The sequence below is a fragment of the Anomalospiza imberbis genome, chromosome 1 (genome assembly GCF_031753505.1).
Source record: "Anomalospiza imberbis isolate Cuckoo-Finch-1a 21T00152 chromosome 1, ASM3175350v1, whole genome shotgun sequence".
In the NCBI taxonomy this organism is placed as follows: Eukaryota; Metazoa; Chordata; class Aves; order Passeriformes; family Viduidae; genus Anomalospiza; species Anomalospiza imberbis.
Genome location: NC_089681.1, coordinates 148,684,737 through 148,708,660, shown reverse-complemented (window position 1 = coordinate 148,708,660; position 23,924 = coordinate 148,684,737). Strand labels below are relative to the sequence as shown.

The 23,924-nt window shown below is 40.8% G+C and overlaps 1 protein-coding gene across 1 annotated transcript; it reads right to left on the bottom strand.

Moving 5' to 3' along the window:
• Positions 1-4,644: 4,644 nt before the first annotated feature.
• AQP1 (aquaporin 1 (Colton blood group)) lies at positions 4,645-22,887 on the bottom strand. Its single transcript, XM_068175672.1, has 4 exons — positions 22,382-22,887; positions 8,121-8,285; positions 7,918-7,998; positions 4,645-6,417 (listed from the first exon to the last, which is right to left on the bottom strand). The coding sequence occupies exons 1-4, from the start codon at positions 22,769-22,771 to the stop codon at positions 6,238-6,240; spliced, it is 816 nt and encodes a 271-aa protein (XP_068031773.1). The 5' UTR covers positions 22,772-22,887; the 3' UTR covers positions 4,645-6,237.
• Between the last annotated feature and the right edge of the window lie 1,037 nt (positions 22,888-23,924).

Sequence of the window (23,924 nt, the reverse complement as noted above, 5' to 3'; positions counted from 1 at the left end):
AAATGGTGAAACAAGAAAAAGTTGGAGATTCCCAAAGGAAATCAAGTGTGCTGCAGCTCGTTGTTTTTGCAGTCACATTTGTCTTTTGGACAGATTGATACCTGCAAGTGCTCCATTTACTTTTCAGGGGAAAAAAAAAAGAGAGAAAGAGAGAAAAGAAAGAGAGAAAGAGAGAAAGAGAAAGAGAGAAAGAGAGAAAGAAAGAGAGAAAGAGAGAAAGAGAGAAAGAGGAAAGAAAGAAAGAAAGAAAGAAAGAAAGAAAGAAAGAAAGAAAGAAAGAAAGAAAGAAAGAAAGAAAGAAAGAAAGAAAGAAAGAAAGAAAGAAAGAAAGAAAGAAAGAAAGAAAGAAAGAAAGAAAGAAAGAAAGAAAGAAAGAAAAAGAAAAAGAACTATGACCATTTCCAGCAATTGCACTTAGCAGCCACTTTTAGTCAAGAGTTTCTGTTTGGCTCTCCTGCTTCCAGGAGACATTGTTCTATTTGCTTTCAATGGCAAAGAAAAAATGAATTAATACATGGTCCCTCCAGGGTTTTGTCTAGGATTAAGGATACACCCTTTAGAGCTGGGAACTGAGCGCAAGATAAAGGGAGAAGAGATTAAATTGAAGGATCAGCTCTAACTGATAATGGTTCTTCTCATGACCTTGAAAATAAAGTGTAAAGGAAAATATTAGAAAGAGGTAAAAATATTCTAGAAATGCTACAAAAAATGGGCCAATATTATCACTGCACTGATCATTTTCCACCAGCTTCTCAATTCCTGCTCTAAGACAAGAATAGAAACAAAACAGAGGAAAAGGCACAATGAGGGCAGTTCATGGCAAACTTTAGGGCATGACAGATCAGGAAGTTCAGGAAATCATGAGCAAGGGAGTGTATTGAGTTTCTGGGGTTCTTTTTTTTATCCAAACCTATAAACCTGATAACAAAATGATTGAAAAAGGTGAAAACCTCTTGTTCAAACAGGTATGGCTCTGGGACAGTAGGGCATAGAGTTCAACCAAGGTGAAAGGAGAATGAATCCTTCTGAGTGCTATCAAAATCCACAAACCAGTCACCCCATGTGCCCTGTGTCACTTCCCTCCATCCATTCTGTGTTCCTGTGTTTATTTTGTGCTCTGCCCTTACCAAATTCTGGACTATAGAGTAATTTATCACAGAATTACAGGCAGCAGGCCTGTAGAGGAACAGGAATGGCCATGGGCAAGCATCCATGGCTCCATGGGAGTGGTCAGGAATACAGACCCCTGGAAAGTTTTACTTTCCAGTAGCAAAGGGGAACCTTGAAGTCAGCAGGGATTGTGCCTTCTCAGGAACATCATTCATAGCCCTGCCTGGCAAATTAATTTCAAGAACCTAAAATGAAGTGGTCTCATAGGTGGCTAATGTCTAATGGCTAATTAGCAATTAATCTATTTAAGCAGAGTTTCTATTTCATGATTCAGCTTTGGAAAGTTTGTAAAATGATGCATTTGCCCCCAGAAAGAATTCTGGGCTAATTTAGATAATATTAGACAACTTAGACACAAAAAATGTGGTACTTTCAAGGGCATCAAGTTTGAAGGAAACTCAGAACTATTCTTGACACAAATGTTTGCAGACAGATGTTGACACAAGCCCAGGCTCTAAATGAATCATAACATCCATATTCCTAATATAATTTATTGTGTGATACTTGGCACATCCAGACTTCAGCTGGGTAAAAGCAGCAAAAATATTGAAATACGATGAGAAACTCTATATTTGTAATTTTTAAAAACATAAAGCTGTGAATTGTGACTGGTGCAGCTGGTGGATATGGAAGGACAATGGAAGCTTCCTGGAGTGCTGGCTGTCATTATGTTAGGTTTCAATTGCCTTTCTTTCCTTGCACGTGTTAAAAGTCTATGCAGAGTAGAGCAAGATGAAATCTAAAATTAAATTGCTGCAGTTACAATGGGGAGGCAGAACTTGCATTTAGTTCTAAAGATAGGTGGGTAAAGTTAGGGCTCAAATCTCCCTAGATTGTCTATCGACTCAGTGGAGCAACAGGGGTTTCTCAGGGACGAATCCAAAGCACTTTCCTCAGGTTTTTTGTTAATTGTCTTGTGTTGGAATAAGCAGAGGATGCTTTGTCACCTGTGGAAACCACAGAGTGGGAACACTTGCACGCTCCTGGGATGGCAACCTGCACTCAGAAAAAAAAAATTGGAATATCTTTGCTTTTCTCAGCTTTGCCCAGGAAAAATTTGGGATATTTGGGATGGCCCATAGAGGCACTGACATCCATGTTCTGGATTTGGGAATGTTGCCTTGCGCTTTTTCCTTTACAGAGAATGTGGGTGTTTGGGATGCTGTGGGGTACCTGAGGCGTGGGACTGAGACCATGCTAGGGAGTTCTTGGATAATCTAGGGAAGCATCCACCCTTTATCATCTTCACTCAGAGGGTGAGGAGGCCCTGGCACAGGTGGCTCTGAGCAGATGTGGCTGCCCCATCACTGGAAGTGTCCAAGGCCAATCTGGATGGGGATTGGAGCAACCTGAGGTAGTGGAAGGTTTCTCTAGGTGTTCCTAGGGTTTGGAACTGGGTGACATTTAAGCTCCCTTCCAATCCAAACCATTCCTCTGGCTCTGGTCCAAGGAGTTTTTCCAGCTGCCTTGTGTCCTGCCACAGTCACCAAAAACTGATGCCTTGTGAAGGCTGACCTAGAACCGAGGCTAGACTGAGCTAAAGAACAAAGTAGGGATTTATTAAGAGGCCTCAATGGATCCACCTTGGGCAGCACAAGAGCCCAGCCAGGGCTACACCCAAGATGAACCAAAATGGTCACAAAAATGGACAACCAGTCATAAGGTCTCACTTTTTTAGTCTATTTGCATATTGGAGTTAATTGTCCAATTCCAGCTTTAGCCCATGCAGTCCCATCCTGCTTGTTTTTCTCTCTCCAGCCCACGTTGTTTGTGCTCTTGGGCCTGAGATTTGGATCATTTGTCCTTGGTGCCCAGCTAGAGAAGGAATTGTTTTGTCTCCCTGCTCTGTGCAGAGAGCTCACCATCCCCTAATATGAAGCTCAGACCCACACACTAAAGCAGTACAGAATCTGAAAAATATAAAAACTAAAACCTGAGGCATCGCTAGGATTCTATGGCCTTTTCCTGTTGGAATGTGTGATAAATACAGAGGTCTGTGCCCAGGGAATCACCAGGGCACAGACAGCCCCCGTTAGTCCATGGATCAGGAGCTCTCAGTGCAGACACCACAGGAGCTGTTTGAACACCCATGTCCCAGGCTTGCTTTGTCAGGGACATTTTTTTGAGTTTCTGGGTGATCACATTGCCCCCTTGACACTTATTAGCAGTTTCAATAATTGCTGCTTCATGCCTTGAATTCCTTTGCTGGGTATGTTTCAACTACTTTAATGAGCTGATGATAAGTTTGAAGGGTGCTTGTCCAGCACAAAGCAAAACCATTTGTGCCAGGAGTGGGAACACCATTAGCAGCCATGGCCTGAATCCCTGCTCTCAGTTCAGGGTCTACGTGCTACAAAAGCACTTTAAAATACACCATTAAGCTTCTCCTTCTTTAAGAAGAGTGGAGGGGTTTAAGCTTGGAATTCACCTTAAATACTTATTTTTTCTCTTAAGAGCTTTACTGTAAATTGTTTAAACATTGTCACTATGAATACAAGGTCTAGTGGAAATAGTCCCTGCCCACAGTAGTGGATTGAAATTAGATTATTTTAAAGTCTCTTCCAGCACAAAACTTTCAATGATTCTGCGATTCTACAAAATACACAAACAAATCACACTTCATTTACTTTGATTTGGGGTTTTTTTTGTTTGTTTGATTCTTCTCTAGTGAAACAATAATTGTACACCTTTAATATATTTTATTCATTATTTTAACAATCATAAACTAGAGCAGATAATATGGTGCAGTCCTATCACAATCCAAATGGAAAGAGAGTGGTTTTTGTCTTCACAGTTTTGGACTTTGAAGCATAAAAAAATAAGCCAATTTCTTTGGAAGGGGTAGACTATGGAACAAATTGTGAATCTCACATTTTCTGCACCATTAACCTTTCAGTTACCTGAAACTTGTCAAAATAAACTATTTACTGCAGGTGAGTTCTGCAACTGTTCTGTCTCCCTCTCTCTGGCTCAGAGATTCTGTAAGGTAAAAAAAGGGTTAATTTGGAGTCAACGGAGGCACTGTGATAACAGCAGATAAAATTGGAAATATATTCTAGAAAGTGGGTACAAGATCATGGTTCTCTGCTTCATTTCTAAGCATAATTTGGGAGAGTTCACTTCCAGTTGAGGGTCTGCTTTGCCTGCCATAAAAACAAAGAACATTCCTTTCCCTAAAGGGAAGCATCAAGTGAAGAGTGGAAAAGTAGAAATTGCCACAGTCTTACAGGTGGGCACCCAAAAAATGGAGCAGAAATTAAATTGCATTACATGACAAATTAAAAATGAAGAATCATGAACAGTTCATATGTTAGCACAACTGATTTTGTTTATTTTTAAAACACCCCAAAATCCAATCATGCTCTATGTATGTAGGCAATACATGGGATAGCACACCAAATGTAGACAAGAAAGATAAAATATATTCTGGTTTATTTGCTGGTGATTTTCATTTTAATTCTTTTTTTCATTGTCCATCTGCTCAAGTTGATTAAATGGTCCAACCTATACAGTTCCTATGCCAATCCTACCCCACCTCCCAATCCCACACTGTCTCTCAGAGAGGAGAATCCATTCCATTACCTCTGGGGAGTTTTGCTGAATGCTGGAGTGTGCTGATTTTCCATCAGTTCCTCTGGGCCTCATTCCTTATGGAAAATTGTTTAGTGCAGAACAAGTGTATCAGCACGTGTCTGCTTTAACTACATTCTACAGTTAGTAGGTAAGACCAGCTAATGCTTTGAGTTACTCAGGAAATCATAAGTAGCACACACACACACAAATTTAAACAGAAAATAATCTTCCATGTCATTTAGTGTTAATTTTCTTTCTCGTTTCCAGTGTCATTTATTTCGCTAAGCACTGCTGCAATTCTTTCCGCTTGTCTTTATGCTCTTATTTTCTTACAAAACAGTACACTAGGCTTTCTGTATAAAACATATATATAAACATTTATATATATATATATATATAAAAAACAAAGCAACCACCCCCAAAATGGACTTACAGGTATTTATTTGTCCCTCATTAGAAAATATACCGTGTGTTCATGTGTTTGTGGTCCCTGAATGTCACAGCGCTGGCTATTGGAATAGTGTCAGAGAGAAAGGGGACTTCTTTTCTCCTTGTTTTGCTTTAAATTACATGATAAATTTCACAAGGTGAACAAAAGCAGAGTAATCACAGGAGCCATCAGATCCTGTTTACACATTGGCATCATGTCGCTCTTGTTGCCATTGTTGCTACTCTCCAATTTGAGTTCTAGTTATTACTTCCCAGGAGTTAATATATCTATATTTTCTTTTTGTCACATATATTCTCCCCTCACAAACAGCTGGATGCAGGTTCACGGAGAATGAAACACTAGAAAGTCTGAAAGATCCTGTGACTCTGGAAATTCTTACCCTACCTAACATTTCTGGCCCTCTTTCTCAAAGATGATCAATTTAGGAAGTTATGGGTAATGTTACATAGCAACTAATCTTTAGTAACCTTTCCTTCCAAAAGATGCTTTTGGACACTGATTTAAGACTGCTTTTTTTCCCATTCATTGCTGGCATTTGATGCCAGCCTTGCATTTTTGTATAAATACTGTTTTTTCAAGTGTAAGGCCTTCATTATTGGTACAGATGATTCTCTGTCCTCAATAACTATTCTTTCAGGAAACAAACTGGTCATTGGAACTATTTATCATTACTGAGTGCTGTGGTGGGAGAACCCCCCATGCTAAATACACCTCAAAATTGGGTGGTACCAAGGGAAGGGTTAAACTTCAGCTCAATTTATTTTGGTCATGCAAAGGTGACCTAAATAAACTTCACCCCAATTTATTTAGGTCATGACTTCTCAACCTAAAGACTGTAATTTAAAAACCCCAGATATAAAAAAATGCTAATAGGACTGGGGGTAAAAAAAAAAAAAAAAAAAAAAGGAAAACTGTATTGAATTAAAAAAACAAAGTACTGCTTGCTGGTTTACAAAGAGTCTATAACACTGATAAAATCTTCGGAAACCAATGTACTACGCTTTTTTTTTGCCTTTTTTTTTTCTCTCTCTCCATGCCCTTCTTTATTTTGGCTTCATTTCAACCCGGGAGTTCATATCATCCCCTTCCAGGTCATACTCTTCTACTTGGCCACTGGTCCACACCTTCATGCGGTCAGTGAGGTCGCTGGTTCTGGGCGCCAGGATGAAGTCGTAAATCAGGGCAGCACTCGCTCCTCCAATGATTGGGCCAACCCAGAAAATCTGGAATACAAATCCAAGTCATTGCATCAGGAATTTCTGTATTTGAAGCCCCTCTGAGGATTTTCACAGTGAAATTTGCAGCCTGTCCACCTGAATGTTTACTTAACCACGTGGCATAAAACCAGGAATTTGTCATCATGAGTTGGTGATGGACCCAGAGGTGAATAACTGTGATTATATTGACAAGTTGTGATATTTAAAATCAGTTACATACTGCTGAAACACCTCTACCACTCCAGATAGAGTTGGCCGGGGAGCATAATTTCTAAAACAACAGCGCATTAGTTTCCATTCTCCCATTAAATTCCAGTGATAGGTAAATTTGAAAGTAATACTTAAAAAGGACTTAATTAGGGGCTTAATTTGCCCCTATATGCTGCTTAGCTGGTAATATTGCTGTGATTGAACTGGCCTAACCACTTAAGAAAATTAAAATTTAGAAGGAGAGGTAATAAAAGGAATTTAGTAGACAAGTTGATTTTGTTCGAAATAACAGAAGATATTGAAGACTTTGCAGGGCCAAAGCACTACTGAGTGTGGAAACTCTTTCTTTTATTCAGCAATATCAGTAGTTTAACACAAATTATTACCTCTATCTTCTTCTGTCTCTACAAAGGATAATAATTTTCCTATTAGATTCTGAAAATATCAGCTCCTCATTTAGTCACTTTCCTTTAGTTTCCTAATAAGAATGCTCAAGTGGTAGACACTGCCAAAATTTCCCCAGAGTCCTCCTTTTATGTTTTACTCTTTAGATGAAAATGGAATCCGTATCCAAAATTTTCATAACCCCATTGTATTACCACTAAATTTCCACCTGTGCCCATGCAACTGGCTGCCAAAATCATGAGTAGGAGAGTTGGAACAAGCCTCATTTTTTATATTCAAGAACACATGCTCATTTACAACTTTATATCATCCTTCTTTATTTTGCCATGGTGAAATAAGTAAAATTTTGTGAAGAACCTCATTTTTACCACATATAAACGCAAGGAATAATTGAAAATTTATAGTGTTTCCAGAGCACTTATCCTTGAAAACACACAAGCAGACACTCAGCTTTAAGATGCTGAATATATTACTAGCTGTTAAATATCGGACAATCCATTTCAGTTTATAAACCTGCTTAAGAATCTTTCTAAATTGGATTTTACCAGATTAAGCAGTAGCACTTTACAAACATAGTTTAAATAATAAATAGGATAACAGGATTCTGTGTAATAAGGCTTAAACAATTAAAATGTTTGAAATAAATAAATATAAAGGGGAATAACCAAAGAAAATCTACCATATTACTTTGAGCACAGAGACTGAATGAGCCTGAGGACTTTTTGTTTGCCTGAGGGTAGTCAGGATTTAAAGGAAAATATTCTTTGATGGATGAAATGGAAATGCCAACTCTCTGACTTGGTCCTAATGATATGTGTTGAAATGTTTCTGATCTTGTAGGCTATATGTTTTCAGAGCCTCTTGTGAGTTAAACAAATTTACTCAACTTACCCAGTGATTTTCAAAGTTGTTGGCAATGAGTGCTGAGCCGAAAGATCTGGCTGGGTTAATTCCACAGCCGGTGTAATCAATCTAGGAATGGAAAGAGAACCAGAGGTGAGGCACAGATGAAGCTTCCCCATCACCTCCCTGCCTTCACTGGCCCACCCCAAGATGGGACATGGCAGATGTAACCTCTGAAGACTAAAACTTACAGCAAGAAGATGGCCCAAAGCAACGGAGAGACCAATGGCCAAAGGTGCCGATCCCGAGACGTCATTCCTTCTCCGGTCTGTGGTGGCCAGGACACACAGCACCAGCTGGAAGGTGGCAATGATTTCAATTCCCAGCCCTTGGCCTGCATTGATTCCCTCTGAAAGCTGCATGGAGACAAGAAGGAAAATGTTATTTCTTATTCCTGCATGACTTCAAGCAGTGTAACAAAGCCCTGCAGTATCTATTTCCTCAATATGAAAATGTAGACTCGCGCATCCACTTCCCTTCTGGCATTCCTTTTGCTTCACGGGGGGACAAATAGGAAGAAATAGAAAAGAAATAGAAAAAAATTGAAGAGAAGTTAGTTTTGAAACCCTCCCTGCTGTACTCAAGCCTAGGCATAAGCAGCTTTTCTTGATCCATCGTGGTTTGAGTGGTTGCTGCTTCAGCCAAAGTGAACACAAAGCCACTGGGCAAGGTGAGAGTGGAATTGATCTATGTGTGAGAAACACATCAGCCAGAGAGACACCTTCAGCAGAGTTTACTTTTCAGAAGTGAACTGTGGTGCCTTAGGACAATCACTCATTGCTTCTGGGACTTCCACATTAATATTAAGATATTAATGTTCCACCTATACTGTGAATTAATTGCCTGAAAATATGCCTCTAATGCCACACCAAATGCCCTGAGATTTCCGCAGAGTTCATGGGGGACTGGTAGATGTGACAGAAGGCCAAAAGTACATAAAACATCTCTAGATATTAATTTTTAGTCAATGTATCTCTATTTTGCACAGATAATGGTGTAGTCGATGTAGTCAATGATTCACCTCATGAAATGAAGGGGATCATTTGACTACAAAGAGCTTAGATACCTAACTCACAGCTGAACTACTTTTTCGTGCCTTCAACTCAAATTGAAGCTCATTTAACTTCTTTGGGATAAATTACAAACATCCACAATTAAGGAATCCCAAGGGGCTGATGGGAGTGCTTCAATTTCCTACTCAAGTGGATTATCTAGAAAAACCGAAACAGTCAGGGATAAATATTCCAATGGAATTATTAGTCATGAAATCAGCACAGTTTCTTGTAAGTGCTGTAGAGCATATTGAAACCATGATGATTCACATAAATGGACATTGCAGAGCAGAAATGCTGTCGTATTTCAGGGGTACTGCTAAAAACTTGTGCCTAACAAGAAACCATGGAGGTAAACCATTTGATGTTATAACAAGTTTTGAGTTCTGCTTTTAATTTCTGTATTCAGTGATGTCTTCACTACGTCAAGGCAAGTCTGTTACTGAGCTGAATAACTTGATGTTAAGCAGAAATAACTCACTTGCATGGATGGGATGAAACATGAGCTTGGCCACAGGCCAGAGAACTGAGAATGTGACTCAGAGTAGGAAGCAAACTCTGCAAAACTTATATTAATTTGTGCTATCAGTGGGTTATCACATCTGTCAGAGCCCCTGCATTAAAAACTGCTGGGTCATTCGTGGCAAAAAACCATAACTACATGTTATTGTGACCTGTCCAGAACAATGAAACCACAGGAAATCCTGCTATTAATCTGATTTGGTGATATATGCCCTAATTTCCCCAAAGCTAATATTTGAAAAACTTTAAAACTTAAAGATGGTTAACTGAACTATTTCATTTTCCACAGCTGCTGTTCACATTTCTTGTTTCTTCTCTGTAACAAAGTTTAATATCAAATTCCAAAGCAATGAAAAAAAGTAATTTGAGTCTTTCCTCAGAATAAATCTGATTTTTAAATCCTGCTGTTCTGAAACACTAATAATGTAATTTTATAGCTTGTTCTTTAACATGCAGGAGCAATAGCCTCTGAGTTTGAAGTAGTTTATCCACAAATAGAAGGGAATTCTGGTTGAAATGATGAGTATTTTTGTTCCTTCAGCATCTACAAAGTAGAAACTGAAATCCATTAATGAAACCTTCATCATTATTAGGACTTACATGTGAGAAGTGTGAGTCTGACATAAATGCATCCATATAAGATGCACTGAAAATTGCAGGATCCAGAAATTCATGCTTGATATCTCTGAACTAATATTCTATTGCTTTTGTAAGTTTTAAAAATAAACTTTTTTTTTTTTTCACTGTAGAAAGAGTAGGATTTTTGTCTCTCAACAAATTAGGCTTCCTGTGAGTCTCCTTGTATCAAAACTAATTTAAGAATCTGCACTATATACCCTCTGGAAAATCTTATCTCACATTTGGAAGGCCAAATGGTCAAACCTAAAAGCCAGGTAGCAAATAAGTGACTGATGTGCACATGCCCAAAAGCAGATAAGAAACCAAATTCTTTTCTATCATAATGCAACCCCAGAGAACCCAGAGCTGAGGTCTGACGCATCAATGTTAGCATTTGACAAAGCCTTGACATTTTAAAAGATTAAACACTGGCCAGCCATTGGGCTTTCCCTTCACTTGATGGGCTTCTATAAAAGAAAATAAGAGCAAAATTATTTTTTAAAAACCTGTGATAATCCTTATCTTCGAGAGGTGGAAATCATATTCTTCCTTTCCCTCCAGGAAAAACACATCCTACAGCTGACGTGACTTGAGGTCATTCTCCCTGCTAATCAACACTTATTGATGGGCTGTGTGGAATCAAAGAAAACCTGGAAATATCATAGGAAGCCTTTTGCTTTCCTCCAGCTGGGTAATTTTACACAGCCTGCCAGGAACATTAAGATTCTACTGTGAGAGCAAGGACTCTGGGCCATGCTCCAAAATGGGACAAACCCAGGCAAACCTTGGATGTCCTGCTTTGCTGGGGCCTGTGGATCTGCAGTGTGCAAGGGTAGGATAACAGAGTATTTATTTTCCTACTTATCAGAGGTAAGTTATTACTGCAGCAGCAGCCTGGGCCATCCATGGTACACATGGAACAGCACCAGTGCTCACCATCCCAAGCACACCCCAGAAAAGCTTTAGCAAGGGAATAGGAAGGTACATTCCTTTCTATCACGATAAAATGTACATGTACATGTGCATATTTATATTTATATATTGATAGTTTTATATATATTTATATATTTACACACATATACGTTTATATTTATATATTTATATATTATTTATATATTTATATATTTTTGTATTTATATTATCTTCATTCACAGAGGATTTGCAAGTCTTGCGCAGATAACATTTTGCATCTTTTGAATCTGCTGGTTTAAGCCCTTGACAGAAGCAGGGAGGCACAACCAACATGAATTTATCATCCTTTGCCGGTATTTTCTGCATGTTATTCAGGTTTTTAAGGAAAACTTGAACTTTTGTAGAATATTTTGTAGAATACCAGACTCCAGAAGCTTAAGGGTTGTCAAAAGCTTAATCTGAATTTAGTAGGAAGCAGTACCACACATTAAAGACCTAACTAAAAATCATCAGCTGTTCTTAACATCTGCCATTCTGCTACTGAGAATATCTGAAATACAAGGTGGCCAACATCTCTGGTTCCTAAAGAGATAAAATAATGCTTTTAAACAAGACACAGCCACTTCTAGTGCAGTGTTGGGGTGAAGAGGACCCTTTCCAGTGACCTGTACCCACGCTGCAATGCCTTTTTCCCTGCTCTGGTGCCTCTTACCAGTGGTCATAGGGATGTGGGCTGACACTGCATCTTTCCTTGATGTATCTGCTGGGAAATCTTTAACATCTTCTCTTTGCTATCCAGTAATGCTCATTAAGGTGACAGAAAAAATGTCAGAGGGCAGAGAACAGCACAGCAACTCCCTGAGCTTTTCAGGCTTCAGACCTGGGACAGCTGAGGAGTAGATTTAGTGCTTTCAGGAGCCAAACACGCTCTAAGCGGTTAAATGAAACACACAAGCCCATATTCATCTCCAAGAGAGTCTACATAGATTTCTTTTCCTTTTTTGTTCACATGAATAATTCCACTAAACTTCATCTCTAATGTCAGTGTTTTGACAGAAGAAGCACCAGAAAGACACATAAGAAATGGGCTGAATCACTGGCAAGATGTGAGAGTTGTCTGTGGACACATTTATCTGATCAGCTGAATCAATCTTGGCTGCATCAGCTTGCAATGAGTAATTCTCCCTCGACCTCACAGCTCCCAGAAAAGAAGCAGAACATACAGACCCCCCAAAGGGAGGTGCATCCTCCTGTGAGCTGAATTCCACCATTTCCAGCCTTAATGATCCTATGATTAAGAATTTTTCCTCCCAGTTCACTGTGAATCTGAACAAGGTCATGGAATAAAAATCTACTGGAATTCAGTAAATGCACAGAGGTCACATCTTATTCAGAAAACTCCTGAGATGCAACTGATTGGAAACTAAGGAAGCATTGAAGGCACAGTGGCTCAAGACACATTCAAATGAGGAGTGTTAAACCCCAAAAAACGTTCTAGACATGAACATGAGAGCAATTAGTTGAGAGGAGCACCTGCTTTATGTCTTAGGACGTGGGGAGCGGCCACATCGCTTCCAGCTCTCCATAACATCACACAGGAGATGGGAACTACAGAATGTTTCCCAGAAGTGCTCTTAACTGCCATGTTTAGCTGACTGACTCCCAAAGCAATAATTTGGGCAAATTAATGGTATGTTTTCTTTCCTTTTGATTTTTTAATTTTTTTTTTTTAGGACAGGATATTTATAAATTGTCCGCCTTCGGAAGAGAAACGGGGACAGGAAATTAAACTGGCCCAAGGTAAACCCCACTGTGTACTTCTCTAGTGGCTTCATATTTTTCTCATTACCAGTGAAAGTATATCAAGTTCAAACCTGTTTCCCGTTACATGGATAAGACACTTTGTTATGCAAGGTGGTTCCATCACATGGGGCTGAGCTCCATCTCATCCAACAAACCCTCAGTCCAGGATTGGAGCTTCCAGGGCCCAGCTTCCTTTCATATAACTGGGATTAGTTTCTCATTGCTCCAGGAAAAAAAAAAAAAAAAAAGAAAAAAAAAAAAAGAAAAAAAGAAGTCTCTCATATGCAGAAGTCTATTTTTTAGCAGGAGAATGTCAGCTTTCCCCATTCTTATAAAACACCAGAGCAAGCCCTGCCTGCTTGTGTGGTTTTGAGGGAGGAAATTTAAGCCACAGCATTTTTAATGGCTAGAACTTCTCTTCCTTGCATAGCCTCACCATCCTACCTAAATCATTACCTTTTGTCTGCTTTGGCAGACATTTTTCTTAAAATTGGCATTTTATTCAAGTAAATTCTTGCTGTCTTACAGCATTTTCTTCTTCTAGATTAAAATTTCCCTTCTTTGACTTTCCTTCTTTTACTGAATAAGGAAAACTTCACAATAGTTTAGATGGTTTATTGCCTCTTCATCCCCCCGTCTTTTGAAATATTAATCATCCTTTTTTATGCCAACTAGCTATCATTTAAGTGTTTGGCTGGCAAAGTTCTTTAATGAGATGTTCTACAAATGTAATCTCAGAAATTCATCTCCCTGCTTCCCTCCAAACCACATCCCACTGTCTTGCCTGTCATTTTGTTTGACTTTTCTTACTCCCTCAGCTCCAACTCTGTCATGAGAAGAACTTGATGATTTCCATATTGATAATATACTGTTATTCTCCTGGAAGTCTATCCCACATCTCCACAGCTATAAACCATCCCTTGAGTGATAGTCAGAATTGATTCAGAGACTTCTTCCCTGGCTGTTTAACTGCAGTTATTCACTTGTAGCCTGCTATTCAACAGTATCACTCTGAAATGGATGTTTCTATACACATTAATTGAGTATTAGGGATTCAGGAAGTAAAAAAGTCTAATTTCTTTAGTAAGGAGAGGCAGGCAAAGATCTCAAGAGTTTCACTTAAAATTATACGACAGAAGGACTCAGAAGCTGCTTATAAATTAGCTTTGGATTGTATATTGCATCAACAATGGAAGCATTCAGCAGAACCTGGGGACAAAACATATTGTCCTCTGCTAGATTATCCTTCCTATAAATACAGCCTTAAGAGCTCTAAAGGGGACTCATTCAATTCCCAAAGCAGAAATCATATTTTCCGTTCCTTAGGCAGCAGACACCCTCCAGGAATGAGGCTAAGCTCCCTCCTCCCACCCTCTGCAGGCCGAGGAGAAATTATCCAGTGCTTTGTGTTTTAGTGCCATGGAGAGAAAGAGGGGAGAATGATTATTATATTAAACCAGAGCACATAAAATTTGTATCTCAGACCAAGACAGGCAGTGAAACTCAGTTCCTCTACAGGACTTGCATTTAGCACAGCTGGTCAGAGACAGAGAATTTTTTTTTATTTGCACTTTTCCTTTTTGATGTGCCTCTGGGAAAGTTGCTTGGGAGAAACTTTTTTTTTTTTTTTTTGGGTTAAATGTTGCTGCTGAGAAATAAACAACTTCTATTCAGAGGATGAGGAATTGTGAGGTTTTGTGTTTTTTTTTTTTTTTCTTTACCCAGCCAAACCCAAGCAAATAGTTAATTTTCTGTAATAGCTGAAGCACTCATTTATACCACAGGGCTGTTTATTATCTCCTCTATTACCAGCCCAGAAGGAGATAGTATTTCAGTGGGGAATTTTGGGCATATCTGAATTTTGAGCCAAATTGGATCATCCTTTCTATGCTGTTACTGGAATAACACAAACATCACAGTATGGTTGTTGGCAATTTCACCAAAGTAATATTCATTTTATATTTCTAGACAAACTCCAGCAAATCTGTGAAGTTTTCAAATTTATGAGTCATAAATAAGCATTGAAGACTTGGCATTTCCATGGGGTTATAAACCAGCTCTGAGCCTGTGCAACGCATTTCAGGAATTGGGGGGACAATTCCAGTTCCTTCATTTCTCCACCTTGCTCATCAAGCAAGAATTCCTAACAAAGGAATGAAAAGGGGCCAAACCTGACCTTACCCATTCCAAACACAGTCATCCGTGCCCTCAGGAGAAGTTGTGTGTGTAAATGTGTAAGGAAACGTGCCACATTTCTGCTCTGAAAGCCTTCATTGACTCCATTTGGCACAGAATTAGCATCGAGAGCCTGGAAAAGTTGAGTTTTCTGTGACACCTCCCAGTGGTTCCTAGAGAGGAACCGGGACTCATCCAGAGAAGCACACAGAGGGTTTCTTTACTCCTTTCTAGTCCATGGGTTGTGCCTTGCAGAGCTCTCAGGCCACATTTTCGCCCTCCTGCTGTTTATAGTTTCCTCCAGGATGCCTGTCAGGCTCTGTATATTTGATTTAACAGGTTGACTTTGTGCCTCAGCCTCAGATCTCCTCAGTTCAATGAAGCTGCAGCAGTCAAACACCAGCTCCAGCTCTGGATGCCAGGAAGATCAGCATTTTCCCATCAATTACACATTAATAAATACTCTGGGCTCAGAATGTTCCCTGCCAGGCCAGAAAAACCTCCAGGAGACAATTGTGGTACCAGGTAAAGACCCCTCTGTTATTGAATTCTCACAATTAAGCTGGAGAATGGACAAATAAGCAAAAATGTACTACTGCCCTAAAGAAAACAGGCAATTTCCTCTGGAGACAAACAGGAAATTTTTCAGGGGCTATCTTTTCTTCCTTTAGTACTTGTGATATGGTTTGGTATCCTTGCTTTAAAAATGCTTCACTTTAAAATATATATACAGACAGTGATAGTTTTTAGTATTCTCTGAATAAAGAAATTTTATTCTCAGTTCCCTGAAGGTTTACATTAACTGCTAAAACCCATGAGCCCTGCTAAAAAAGACTTGATTTTTTTTTTTTCTCTTACCATTGCACCAGTTTAACCAGATTTATTCCATAATATTAATTTTCTTGCTGTGGACATTTCCATTTGTTCTCAGGCTGTGGTCCTTGCCATGTCAGATCTTGGTTCAAAACCCACACCTATTAATAGATTTTTTTTTTTAATTTCCAATTAATTTAAATTAAAAATTGAAATTTGAGTTTATCTCATCTGAAGAATCTTTCTGTCCATCTGTCTCTGGTGTGTGAGTGTGTTTGGGGGTGTGCAAACACATAACACACAGAACACCCAAATATTTTTGGTGTAATCAGAGAACTCTGTGGAAATGAAACCAATTTTAATGGTTTATTGACCACTCAGGAAGGCTGGTGACAACATGAATTTTACTTAAATCCTATTTAGTTTGACAGTTGACCTAACACAGAAAAAATAATTCTCTTAAAATCCTACTCCACTTGTATTACAATATTAACTGATTACCAAATTAATAATGTTTTTTAGATCTATGGCAACTCATTGTTTTAAACACCCCTGTGCACCCTTTTCAGGAATTTCTACCATTTCTAAGTAGAAATAAATGAAGAGAACCTTTAGTTTGAGGCCTGCAGAGCATTTTCCAGATGCTCATCCTTGGATCCACTGGCACAAACCCCACTTTGATCTCCTCTGTTCTAGCACAAAAGGACAGGACTGCAGGAGGATGAGCACCAAGGGCCTCTCTTTGTCCCAGAAAAGGCCATGCTGCTGCATCCCTCCATGCTCCTTGACAAAATCCTGGGATATTAGAGAGGCGCTAAGCAAATCTTCCTGGAAATGGAAATCAGATAAAAAGCTCTGAGATCTGAGATAAGGATTACAGCCATAACCCCAAATTCTCTGGGGGATGAGTGATAACCATCAGGTTTACTTCTCAGCCCAGATGTTTCTGCTGTCACTGTGTGAACTCATTAAAAAGAGTCCAAGACCGTGGCCAGTTTTGAGCAGGTGCCTTTCCTGTGTCCCACCTGCCCTGCCTGGGCCCTCTCAGTACAATGCTGGCAAGCCTTAAAAGCCTTCTGCTGCAAAAACTGACAGTGAACAATGAGCTATTGTTGTGACAGTCTTTGTTAAGAAATAAAAATCCCAGATCAATGTCATGTACCGGAACCATTTTACTCATTTTAGAAAGGCAGCAGCTTTTGGTCCCTCGTGAATGTTTGAGTACTCAAGCATGCAGATGTCCCAGCAAAGGCAAGGTTGGTAGGAGAAGCTTAACCTGAGGGCAGAGGGCAGAGACAGGGAGAATGAAGCTCCTCACTCTCCTAGACTTGAGAAAGGCACAAAATATTATCTGCATTGAAAAAAAAAAAAACAAAACAGGCATCCAAGGATTTTTCAATAAGCACTAAAGGTCAGGATCTCAGCTGCGTGTCTCGTCCATCCAGCAGCACCTCTGGAGCTGCAATTTTCCACAGTGACTCAGAGGAAAAGCAGCATCACTTACTCAGTTGTCCCCTCACACTGTCAAGCTCTCAGTTTATTTTGGATGTTCTTCCAACTCGAGCCGGCTTTGTTTAATTGGAGGTTGGAGTACGGGCTCGGAGGGCGCGGGCACAAGGAGACAGGGAAATCACAAGGCAAACACTGAGTCATCCAGGGCAACCAGGCAAGTCCTGCTCCCCATGGTGAGAAGGCCACTGGTGTGGACCAAACGTGGGGAGTGTGGTGATTCCCATGGGCAATCCCCTCTGAGACAAGTTTCTAAAAGATGGGAAGCATCCAATGGGGAATATCAGTATAAACACTTCAGTGCTGACCCACAAACACCAGTAAAAGGTGTGGCAGGTCTCAACTACACAAAGGGAATTCTCAGTGCTGGTGCAACATTATGTTTGCACTGGAAATGCAAATTGGGAATTTGTTAGGAGAAAACTCAGCAGCATGGATGCCCTTAGAGATAAGACATCTGCAGATGATAAGGATCCACATATCTTATCACATCCTGTGCTCCATTCTCCTGGAGAAAAAAGATTGTTCATCTTCCCCAAGTAGCAGAATAAGACTGGAGCATGTAGACAGTAAAGGAAAAAAAACCTAAAAATCTCCAGCATTGAGGTTCCAAGTTGCTCTGATGCTGCTGGATCACAATCTGGCTAAGTGGGAGTAGTTATGGAAAGAGGACTCTTTCCCATCCCTGGAAGTGTCCAGGGCCAGGTTGGATGGGGCTTGGAGCAACCTGGTCTCGTGGAAGGTGTCCCTGCCCATGGCAGGGGGTTGGATCTTTAAGGTCTCTTCCAACCCAAACTGTTTTATGATTCTGTGGTTCTGTGGTGTGCCTTTGGTGAGGCTGGAAGGTCAAAGCAGCAGCTGCTGGCCTGGCATGAGGAGTCAAAGACAGCAAAGGCCTCCTTTTTCCCTGCCCTTGAGAAATCTAGAGCTGGACATGGGGTGTTTATCCCCAAAGGACATGGCACCCTTGTGTGCACCAACTCTGCCATGGCTGATCCTGATCTGGGGAGCCCCAGGGAGCAGCAGAGACACAGCCAGTCACAGCAGAAATTCAAAGGGTGTTCCAGCAACAAGTAACTCTCCATGCTCCAGGAATAGTATCCATATGAATATTCACCTGTCTTAAAATGACCTTTGAATCCACTGACCACAGATCTCCTCTGGCTTTTCCAGAGAGCTCCTTAGTTACACAAATAACATTTATCAGTCCACTGGGTGTTTTCTAAACCCAAGCCCTCCTATTTGTTATTCTTGGTTGTTTTTCTTTTCTCTTTATCTACCCGAGCAATGTTACCTTCAGGTCTGTTTTTTTCTTGCCTACAATTTTGATCCACTTATAACTTTAAAAATAATATCTTTCATCATAAACTCGAATGAAGAGTTTTTCAAATAGTTTCCAAATTATAGCCCCGAGAGTTAGGGGACACATTTCCTGGCACTCTCATCACTATTTAAAAATACAGAAAACTATGAAATTGTGAAAATTGTGGAGTGGTGCCTGCATTTGTCACAAAATTCTAATTATTAATATATACCTATATATTTATCTCAGGTTATTTTATAAATATATCTATAGATAGATAGATGGATAGACAAATAGACATAAAAATATAAAATAACTTGAGCTAAAGAAATTTTCTGACCATGTTTTTAAAAGTTTGCTAGAAGTTCTCCAGATAAACATTGTTTAACAGCAAATATTGTGTTACTTTACAGCACAGAAGTCTCTTTTCTCCCCTCTTTCCTGTTTGAGCTCTTTGTTGGTCATTAACTGCCTGTGCTGAGTAGTTTGTTCCATTATCCAAACTCCAGATCTGTCCTCACCAGACAATAGCCAGCTCTGCTGGCAGATGAGTGCATTTTGGATCTGGTATTCTCTATTCTTGCAGCTTTACCTAATGGAAATTTGTAACGTGTAGTAGTCCAACTTCCAAAAAAAAGATACAAGATGATGTAAGGAAAAATATTTAAATTTTCAGAAGGGCAAACAAACTAAATATTCCTCTTCCATCTTCTCCAATTCTCAAAGTTTTTACTTTGGAACCCACGCCACTACTAAAATATATTGGAAGTTAAGTGTCTTAAAAGGATTCAGTAATCTAAATACATCTCTGAGTGTTGTCCAAAATGTCTTACTTGGGACCAGCCAAAGTAACTAAAAATATGTCTGTTGACTTAAGAAAAGTTTGGATCAAAATCCTAATGTGTGACTGGTTTGCTTGTCTTAGTGTAAACCAGACCTTAATACTGAACATGTTAAAGGAACATCCTGCATTTTCATCCTCCCTTCTTTCTCCTCAGCCTTGTACTGTCCATGGCTGGGTTTTGTTCTCCATTTGATTGCATTTCCTTTCTTCCCTTTGTGCAATGAGAAAGACATGGATCTATCCCACTTAATTTTGGATTCTTAGCAGAGGCTTCCAAGCCTGGAGCCTCAGCATGGTGAAGAGCAGCTGGGTGTCTCTGGAAGCAACTCAACACATCTGAAGGTTGAAGTGCCTCTCTTTGTCTCTCACTCTCTGTGGATCAGAGAGCAGCCAGTGGAAATGGGTTCTCAGCTTGGTCCCTCAGTGCAGGACCTGCAGCCAGGCAGGAGAAATCCAAGTTCAGGCATGCAACCCCACCTGGGAACACTGGATGGCCATTTACTCCATTACTTACTGCCCCCACTATATTTTTCCTGTAAAAAACATCTCTCCAAGAGCACAGCAGGGTCAGAGCAGAGGACAAAGTTACACACATCCAGACCCTCTTCCCAACCTTGTCAAACAAGCAGCACTCTTCCTTTCTATTCGTTTTCTGAGCAGGGAATCCAGAAGAATTATCCACAAGAAGGGCCAGAAGACAGAGCAGCTGGCAGGGATGCCAGCTCTGAACCTCCCCTTCTTGTCCTCAGGTTAAAAACCATAACAATAAAAGCAACTCTGTGGTTTCTCCTTGCCAGCTCCTTGCTGAAGGAGGCACCTCGGTGCTGTGGTTTCAGGATGTGCCCGGTTGAGGTCAGCTCTGCATGAGCACAGCCCCTCTGCTGCTGCTCCCCTCTGCTGCTGCTTCCCCATGCTTTGGGCTCAGACCCAGTTCCCTCTCAGCCGTCCCCTCCCCAGGCACTCCAGGCTTGTCACTGGGAAATGAATGGATTTCCTTTCCTTTCTTTTCCTGTCTAGTTCTCTCTCGCAAGGGAGAAGAACAGCTGCTGCCCTCACTATCCCCAGGGGGGTCTTCCCACTGCTCCTCCAGACAGAACATTTATAAGTGGATGTGAAAGAAAAAAGAAACAAAATTCTGAATATTTCCCAATGACAAGCAGTGAGACCAGAGCTTTTAGAAACTGTATTCTGTGTTATTCCATTGCACAGAAATTGCTGATTGATTTGTAAAATTTATATGATGGAGACTTAACTCTGCCTGGTTTTGCCTTTGTAGCTTGAGGAGTTACTGACTGAGTGGCAAGAAGAGCTTCACCCCCCTTCACAAATGGCCAGGTTTAGTGCTTTGGTTAGAGGAAGGAACCAGTCATCAGGATTTTATGGAAGCAAAAGGGAAAAGCCAAGCTTAAGTGCTACCAAAACCAGACCTCCCGTGTTTAATGGCAGTTGGACCTCTCGAGGAAACCACTTGGGCGGACACCCTGTCCCATGTGGTTGAGCTGTTCCCTCTGTCAGTGGTTTCAGGGGAAAAGATCATGTATCACACTCACAGCCAGAGCCTTCTGGAGTCAATAAAATTATTTGCTCTTCTTTCCCAAAATGTTTTGAGTTAACCCATCAAAATTTCCAAAGCGCTGGCAGGATGGAATAGCTGCAGGCATCAGGAAAGAGAGAGGTGAGCAGCCAACTCACAGAGTAACACAAGGGTGGATGATACTGAGCTGCCCAGGAATCACCTTAATATCAGGTTTTATTCTGTTTTAAAAACTTGACTCAAGTTCTGAATTGACTGCAATGTCAAATTACAATATGCAAAACCATATTGCTGTTTTGCCTTATTATTTCAGAAGAGATTTGCATTTGCAGCTTTATGTCCCAAATACCCCTATGACTACAAATGGGCAGAAGATTTCAAATTAGCTCAATTTACAAACTGCAGTCAGGAATATTCTGAAAGAAAGGGGCCAAGGAAAATATGTGAAATACTTGTTCTTAAGAGATCAGGTCAAGTAAGTGACCAGAAGGAGTTACCATTTATAGCACTGTGTGTCCTGCAGTGGATGTAGCACTGCCTCTGACAGTGGTATGATTTCAAGTTTAAAAGTGTATTTATCCTTTTTTTTTCTCTTATTATCCTGCAACAAAAACAGCAAAATGACATTTTGAGGAGGAGGAGTTGTGGACAGGCAGTTTTTAGGCAGCATGATTTGAGCATCTGGCTGGGACCTGCACCCCAGTTACCTGTAGCTGCCTCACATTTTCCTCCAGTTTACACGTGAGAATTCAGGATTTCTCCAATTTTTGCCCAGAAATGCACAGAAAGAGCAGCTGGGATTCTGCCAGGCAGGATCTGAGCACTCTGCCTAATGCAACAGGTACTGCCCACACCTTTAGGGATGGGATTTCTGTTGCTGTACACCTCTCTGCTCCCATGGGTTTTCACTGCAGCCATCACCAGTATACACAAACCAATAATTAAGTACTGAAAATGAATCACGCTCACAGAAGCCAAAACAACACCGGTGTATGCACATTAATCAACATGTCACCTTAGAGACCCTCAGAACCATGAAAGGTCATAAAACTGCCAGTGATTTCAGTGTTAAATTGGCATCAAAAGCCACCTTACAGCAACCTGGATGTACAAAACTGAACATAAGCAAAACTGATCACGACCAGAATGTCCTAAAGCTCCAAAATGAGGGTGGGGAGGAAGGACCATCCCTATGACATCCTGGTTATCAGTCAGGACTGGATTCTCTCCTACAATAAACAATCGGGCTCTCCGAGGTCACCAGCACCAACAGAACCCCCCCCCCCCGTCTTTAATAGACTACAGTTGCTACATTTCTACTCTAAAATAAAAAGAAAGTAAAGGAGGAATTCAAAGTTTCTACTTACAGCATTAAGCCCCAGGGAGTTTCCTGGGAGAGAGGAGGTGACTCCAGAGAGAATGGCTGTGGCCACCACTGCCCCCAGGCACTGGGCGAGGATGTACATGAGCGCCTTGAAGATGCTGATCTGGCAGCTGAGCAGCAGCCCCAGGGTGACAGCTGGGTTCAGGTGTGCCCCACTGATGTGGCCCACGCTCTGTGCCATGGTAGCGATGGATAACCCAAAAGCCAGAGAAACCTTCACGTTGTCCTGAGACCTCGTTGATGTTTTGTTGGCCACCACGGGGAAGTTGAAGCCCAGAGCTGAGCCAATGCTGATAAAAATGAAAAGGCTCATGGCCAGGAACTCAGCCACCACTGCCCTCCAGAATATTTTCTTTCTGAATTCACTAGCCATCTTTCCTCTTTCTCTCTCTCTCTCTCCCCTCCTCACTTTCTCTTCTCCCTCTCTCCCTTCCTTTGCCTGATATTTTCCCTTTGAGGTCTGAAGAGAAATCTGGAGGAAAAATACAGTCCTTGGATTATTTATAGGGCTTTGGGTGGTCTGTAGGAGGGAAGGGGTGTTGCACAAAAGGAGGAAAGAACATCTACATAGATGCTGACTGCTAGATTGATGTAAGACACTGTTTGCCTGCCAAAGTTTTTTTCTTCCTTTTTTTTTTTTTTTTTTTTTTTTCTTTTCCCCTCCCTTAACAGCGTTCAATCTCTGCCGCCGTTTTTTAAGAGGCTTTTTAAAATTCTTGGAAAAATCTTTAGGAGAGCCTTAGGAATTTCAGCCTCACTTCTTTAACTCCTGTGTCATCTTTCAGCGCGTGGATCGGAATGAAGGCTTTGATGGGATTTCTGTCTGGAGCTGAAACAGAAAGCAAAGTTATCAGTGCAGGCGGGTAAGTTGTTCACGCTCAGCTTCAGTGGCAGCAGATAACAGCTGAAAGTAGTAAATAAGACTGACAGCTAAATCCACACTCCAGAGGCTTCAGTAGCTCTGTTTAGTTTGAAAAAAAAGGTAGAAATGTCCTTTCTGCTGGCTCTGTGGACTCGGAGATGTTTTGGGTGCCAAGTCTGGCGGCTGTACGGACACTCTTGGATTTACACAGCTCACACGAGCTGGTGTTCACTCGTGAGGGATCATTTTTAATCTCTGTGTAAATCTGCCATAACACTGTGGTAAGCTGGGAGCTTTCAATGCATGTAATTTGGATGCCGAGGACGATTTTATTTATTTATTTATTTTTAATTTCTGTCATTTCTTCACTTTTCTGCTTCCAAGCACAGAGGCGTCTCAGGTTTTCCCCAGCCTTCCCCTTCTGACTGGCAGGAAAAAAGCCAATTTGGGGGCTTCCTAGCCCAGGTCCTGCAGTGAAAGCCATCTCTCCCCACCCTGCTGAAGGTCAGCTCAGCTGTTCTGGCTATCTCCAGGGAGACTCCGCTGCCGCTGAGCCACAGGACTGGCCAGACAGAGGGGACAGCAAGGGAGAAGGGAAATTACATGCTTGGTTTTGCAGACAAAATGAACCTCCTGGCAGTGCCAGAGCCTCTCGGTGCAAAAG

Excerpts from the sequence above, each read along its gene's own strand:
- AQP1 (XM_068175672.1), bottom strand. The coding sequence starts at position 22,771 with ATGGCTAGTGAATTCAGAAAGAAAATATTCTGGAGGGCAGTGGTGGCT. Across the intron at positions 7,999-8,120 it reads CTTTGGGCCATCTTCTTGCT|ATTGATTACACCGGCTGTGG; the intron begins GTAAGTTTTAGT and ends TTCCATTCCTAG. Across the intron at positions 6,418-7,917 it reads ACAACTTTGAAAATCACTGG|ATTTTCTGGGTTGGCCCAAT; the intron begins GTAAGTTGAGTA and ends TTTGTATTCCAG.